The sequence below is a fragment of the Gossypium raimondii genome, chromosome 8 (genome assembly GCF_025698545.1).
Source record: "Gossypium raimondii isolate GPD5lz chromosome 8, ASM2569854v1, whole genome shotgun sequence".
NCBI classification, from domain to species: domain Eukaryota; kingdom Viridiplantae; phylum Streptophyta; class Magnoliopsida; order Malvales; family Malvaceae; genus Gossypium; species Gossypium raimondii.
Window position 1 is genome coordinate 21,618,258 of NC_068572.1, and position 6,083 is coordinate 21,624,340.

General features: G+C 29.8%; 1 protein-coding gene across 2 annotated transcripts; it reads left to right on the forward strand.

The window, feature by feature from the left end:
• Positions 1–3,243: 3,243 nt before the first annotated feature.
• Positions 3,244–6,083, forward strand: LOC105791006 (5'-3' exoribonuclease 3-like). Of its 2 annotated transcripts, none has more exons than XR_001132719.2 (5): positions 3,244–3,606; positions 3,928–4,106; positions 4,227–4,304; positions 4,402–4,488; positions 5,563–6,083. XR_001132719.2 is itself a non-coding variant. In XM_012618858.2 (5 exons), exons 2-5 carry the CDS (start codon positions 4,019–4,021, stop codon positions 5,614–5,616), a joined length of 297 nt encoding a protein of 98 aa, XP_012474312.1. In that variant the 5' UTR covers positions 3,248–3,606; positions 3,928–4,018; the 3' UTR covers positions 5,617–6,083. The 2 variants fall into 2 exon arrangements, 1 of the variants encoding a protein (XP_012474312.1); XM_012618858.2 differs by having other exon boundaries at positions 3,248–3,606; positions 3,928–4,096.

Below are 6,083 nucleotides of genomic sequence, written 5' to 3' on the forward strand. Positions count from 1 at the left end.
GTTGAGTGATTAAAATGAAATCTAAATTACTGTTTTCTTAACTACCCAAAATTGAGTGATCGTTGGTGTAATTTATCTTTAATTTATCTAGTTTTTTTAGTAAAAAGATTGAGGGATTTTGTGGTATTTAAAAAAAAATACTAATTGATGAATTATTATAGTGGGGTTAGGTGAAATTAGTTGAAAACATTAAAGTTAAAGCCGCAGCTCACGTGCATGCATAACATTTGCCAAATTGGTGGTCTTTCCCCAAGCTAACAGACTGCAGAACCGAGCTTTGGCATTATTCTTCCACTTGTTAGAACCGCAGTGTTTATCATCGTTTTGAACAAATTTCTACAACAGTATTCTGCAATTGTCAGGGGTCTCAATTTTAACAATGCGACTCAACTTGAACATCTTACAGATTTCTTTAAGTGGAAAAAGTAACATTCAAGCTAGAATATATGCTTTAAGTGAATTCAACAACTCAATGAAAATGGATGCAAATGAGGTTGGAGAAATCTCTATTTTGTAGTTGACTCCCCCTTATATCATGATATATGGCTAATATTTAAGCCTATTTACAAGCTCTATTGTTTCTATTATTGAACTGTTTACTAGGTTACAATGCCTCAAATAAATGGGTCTTTTAAAATGTCTCAAGTATTGGCCCAATTTTAGTGGGTTAAAGTAATCTCAAATTACGTACTTTAATCATGAGCCATGACATTCTCTCCCATCTATTTTAGTGATGTATTGGAACGATGGAAATGTACAAGTGTATACAATCATAACAAGTAATAAAGTGACATATATGTCAAGTTATTGTATCCACAGAAATTGTACAAGCAAATATTTATAAAATGTAAATTTAAGCAATTTGGTAGAGGAAAATTATATTTTTGGAAAATGGTGGAGGTATAAATTAAATCTAAGTAAACAAATAAAATTAACTATAATTCCAAACACAATTTCTAGTAGGTTTTAATCAATATGACTTAAGTGTGTGAGATTAATCTCATTCCTTTAACTTAGAATTATTAAAACTATGTTCATGTTATTACAAATAATTTCATGGCAACTTGGTCTTTAGTTAACTAATGTACATACACACTTACTAAATTAATCAATCTTTCAAGCATATTCCTATGTTAAATTAATTAACCAATTCTCATAAGTAAGTATACGATAGGGTGAAGTAACAATACATTCTGTATTGAAACAAATGTAATCATAACAATCTTAGAAGTTATGCAAGTAAAGAATATTGTTTAATACTATTGCTAATTTAACCCACTTTTACATTTAAAAATATTAAACATGCACCAATTAGATAGTTTGTTAATTAATTATAATTTTAGTTCGATTAATAATTAATTCAATTGTTAACATATGCATAATTTTTATCTAATTCAACAGTTTACCAAGGCTTATAATAACACATACTAGGCCTCTCTCTCCATTTGCTAATTGGATTTTCGTATTTACTAGTTTTTAGTAATAATCTTGGAATAGAGTGGATCATCGATAATTTTAGTTTCTTCTAAAAGATGTTTTCGCTTTGTTCTTTTGAATTGACTTTGGGCCATTTATGATCAATTTTGATTGCAGTTTTGAGTTTAATGGATATTGATCATGAAAGTGATCACTGGTTACACTACACCAAAACAGGCTTTTAGCGGCATTTTTAGTGGCGTTTGGACAAAACCTTTTGGGGCTTTAGCGGCATTTTTTCAAAAGCGCCGCTAATGCTCTAGCTTTTAGCGGCATTTTTAATAAAGCGTCGCTAATGCTCAGACCTTTAGCGGCGTTTTCGAAAAAGCGCCGCTAATGCTCAGGGCTTTAGCGGCGCTTTTCAAAAAGCGCCGCAAAAACATTTTACATGTCTATTTACTATTTAATTTGTTTATTTATATTAATTAAAATTCAATTTATTTTTAATTAAATAGTTTTTAAAAACGGATCAATTTAAAATAATAACACGTAGAAATAATTTGAAATAAAAAACATAAAAAATATTTGTTAAAAATGGAAAAATTAAAATACTATTATTTAAAATAATTTTAAAATTTTTTAGGTACATGACTGATTGGTTTTAAATTTATATATTAAATAATTTCATATATAATTGTAAAAGATACGATAGTATTAATTTTAAAATATTTAATTAATTATCATTATAGTTTAGGGTTTAATATATATGGTTTAAGGTATATGGTTAATTTAGGATTTAAGGCCGGTTTAGGAGTTACAATTTTAAGGTTTATAGATTATGGAATTAGGGACTATGAATTAGGGATTTTGGTTTAAGGGTTGTGATTTAGGGGTTAAGGGTTAGGGGTTAGAGATTAAGAGTTATAGATTTAAGGTTTATGGATTCGGTGTCAGGATAGAGTTTAAGGTTTAGATTAATTAGTGTGTTTTAATTTATATTAAATAAGGTTTAAGGGTTAGGGGTTAGGGATTCGGGTTAGGGTTAGAGTTTAGGATTTAGATTAATTAGTGTTTTTTAATTTATATATTAAATAAGGTTTAGGGCTTAATAGTCAGGGGTTAGGGGTTAGAAGTTAAGAGTCAGTGATTTGGGGTTTAGAGATTTGGGGTTGGGTTAGAGTTTAAGGTTTAGATTAATTAGTATTTTTTAATTTATATATTAATTAAGTTCTTATATAATTGTAAAAGAGGGGTTAGGGGTTAAGGGTTAGAGGTTAGGGGTTAGGGGTTACGAGTTTATGTTTTATGATTTAGGGTTTAGGAGACATGGGTTTAGGATTTAGATTAATTGGTATTTTTTAATTTATATATTAAACAATTTCTTATATAATTGTAAAAGAGATAATATTAATTTTAATATATTAAAATTATTATTATAGTTTAAATTATTTAAGAGATAATAGATCAATTTTATATATATTAAATGGTTTAGGATTTAAGGTTTACTTTAGATTTGTTTTATTATAGATCAATTTTATTATAGTTTAAATTATTAAATGGTTTAAATTATTAAAATATACTATATTTATTTTGAGAGTACTTGATTTTTTAATAAAAATCCAGTTTATAAAAATAGTTATAAAAATATTTTATAAAATCACATAACTGATAATTTTTAGCAGATAAAATAAAAAAATTTTAACAGAGTAAAACGACGTCGTATTGATCAAAATAAAATAAAATTTTTTTGTGGCGTTTTTATGAAAACTGCCGCAAAAAAAAAAAACATTTTACTTCAAAAAAAATGGCGCCATTTTATCCCTAAATTCCCCCCTGAAGCCCCTAATTTTCCCCCTAAAAATAATCACCTCAGCACACTATTACTCCCTCAGCTCTGCGCGAAATCCTAAAGCAATGCCTCCCAAAGTAGCTAAATCCCTAGAAACAACGAACTCGCCTTCAACCTTCTTCTTCAAACCAGTTCCCCCTCTCTCTCTTGCTCTCTCTTTGCTTTTTTGCCTGATTTTTTTTGTTTTTTTCTTAGATGAGTCCCTGGATGGTTGGAGTCTTATTGTTTCAACAAGGCAAGTGGGTGTTCCAGATCCATCATTGAAGCTGGAAATACATATTTCCAGGATTTTAGGCAGTTTTTCTTGGTCCTTTGTTTCGTAGACATCTTCAATCCATGAAGTAAGTTCCTTTTTCCAAATCTCTGTCCTTTTTCTGTTTTCCTGATTTTTGAGGCACTTATTGTTTGATTATTTGTTGATTATGGGATCTGGGTACTCGGATATCTATAGCAAAGTCAATTTAAGCATGTGTTCTGTTTATTTTCTTTGGCCTACTTTAGTGGACTAAGATCATGCACTCTGCTTATTGTTGAAACACGACAGGATGCTGATTTAATTATGTTGGCCTTGGCCACTCATGAAGTTCACTTTTCAATCCTTCGAGAGGTTCATATATTTTACTTTGCAAAATTAAAACTTGTTATTTGCTTCATCTTTGCAGTTCTTGAACATATGGGCCCTTAAGGAGTATCTGGAATATGAGATGAGAATCCCCAATCCTCCTTTTGAAATTGACTTGGAACGCGTTGTGGATGATTTTATATTCATATGCTTCTTTGTTGGCAATGATTTCTTACCTCATATGCCTACACTCGAGATTCGTGAGATTTGTATGTTGAAGTAATTATTCTATTGTTGGGTTGTATTTTTATATTGTGATTTTGAATGTAACTTTAGGGCTTTTATATGAAGCCAAGGTTTTAATTGAAAGCCTTCCCCTTTTCAATTTGTTAATTTCAGGATGCAATCAACTTGTTAATGGCAGTATACAAGAAGGAATTTACATCATTTGGTGGTTATTTGACTGATGGAAGCAAGGTGCCTGTTGATCTTATGTGTGATGGCCACTTATTATTCCAGTCATCAAATTTCATCTAGTAAACTAAAGCTTTTGACTGTATGATTTTTATTTCAGCCTAATTTGAGCAGGGTAGAGCATTTTATCCAAGCTGTGGGGTCCTATGAAGATAAAATATTCAACAAAAGAGCACAGTTGCATCAGGTTTGTTTGAGTTTAGGATCAATATGATTCTCTTTAACTGAAACAAAAAATTAGTTTGTATTTAGCTTTTATCTGTGATCCAAATTATTCTGGAAAACTTGCGAATGGTCTTACCTTGTGAGTCAGTAGTCTCTTTCTATTTCATTCTGCATGTGGTATTCATTATGTGTTCAATCCTCTTTCATATGCCAATTGGTTTAGATTTAGACAATATTCATTTCAATGATGAAGTAGTGTTAGGTTTTTCTTCTTTGTTAGCTAATATTAATATTAATCGCTGATTTTAGCTGCTTGTTATTTGATTAGATTGTTGGTTATGCTGGCTTGAGTTGTGAATCTGGTGAACAAAGAACTTGCATGAAATCTCTTTAGTTTCTTTCTTTTTAAAAATCATTAACTATAACTTTACTAGTAAGAAATGAGAAATATCAAACCCACCACTTCTCAATATCCGAGCATTTAACTTTACTAGAATACCTTGTGCTCTTGGCAACATTTGGCTGCCCCTACATTTCTTAAAATTTTTTCTAATTCAAATTCATATGTACTGTTTTTTGAACAAAAATTAATAATAATTTTGTTTTGTCATTTCTTCTAATATTAATAACTAGCTACTTATACTATATTAGAGAATCAAATATTCACCGAGTCAATGGAGTATATAATTTAAATAAATTATCCTTGAGATAGTACCGAACCAGTTTTCCTCTTTGAAATTGCTTTAACTAGTGAAATGCTTCGGTAGTTTGCTATCTTTGTGGTGGAAATTATTGATGTCTATTTTGGACTTTGGAGCTATAATTTCATTTTTTTATATGCAATTTTATTTTTATTATTTTTCTTTTATACAGGATGAGAACCGGTATAGTTTAAGCAATCTCATTAATGTCTTGTTTTATTCTTCTTGAAATTCGAAGAATCAGTTATTTAAGTGTTTTCATTCAGTTTACATGTTTACCTCTGTTTCTCTGAGTTTCATATTTAACTAATCCATCTTAATTGGTGGTAAATTCATGTTTTAGGCACTAATCAATTTTAACCAAATTATCTAACTATAATTTGTACTGCTTGCAGACTTTCAGCAGCATGATCCCAAAATTGTCAAGCAAATTAGCCAAATACGGGTGAATCACCTTGGACTAAATTTGACCAAAGATGATCTGCAAAACGTGGTTGATTTAATGGAGCCATATGGTCAAATAAGCAATGGAATAGAATATCTAAATCCTCCCACTGATGTCAGTAACTAACTTGCTTGTCATTTTAAATATGCAAGTCAATTGCTATTAATAATTTTCTGTTGGATTCTTTTTGGACTGAAAAATAATTTCTGGGGATAGTCTAAGAATCTTAAATTTTATAGAAAGCCAATAAAGTGCTTGCTGGACGAAATGTGGTGATTAATTGAATTGCAAGGTCATACATGCTGTTAATTTTTTAAGAGCTGATAAATGGGTATGACATAGTGCTCATAAATGTTCTAAGGATGTCTTTAGATGAATGAAATTGTTTGATAGTTTGAAGTTATAAATCTTTGTATTGATTTTTCTCAACAATCTGAAGCCTGTTATACTTAGCAAATTTTTCTGTGAGAA

What these genes read in the sequence shown, in the direction of transcription:
- LOC105791006 (XM_012618858.2), top strand. Translation starts at nt 4,019, where the DNA reads ATGATTTTATATTCATATGCTTCTTTGTTGGCAATGATTTCTTACCTC. An exon ending in ACTCGAGATTCGTGAGATTT is followed by an intron (nt 4,097 to 4,226) that starts GTATGTTGAAGT and finishes TGTTAATTTCAG; the next exon opens with GATGCAATCAACTTGTTAAT. An exon ending in AAAGAGCACAGTTGCATCAG is followed by an intron (nt 4,489 to 5,562) that starts GTTTGTTTGAGT and finishes TACTGCTTGCAG; the next exon opens with ACTTTCAGCAGCATGATCCC.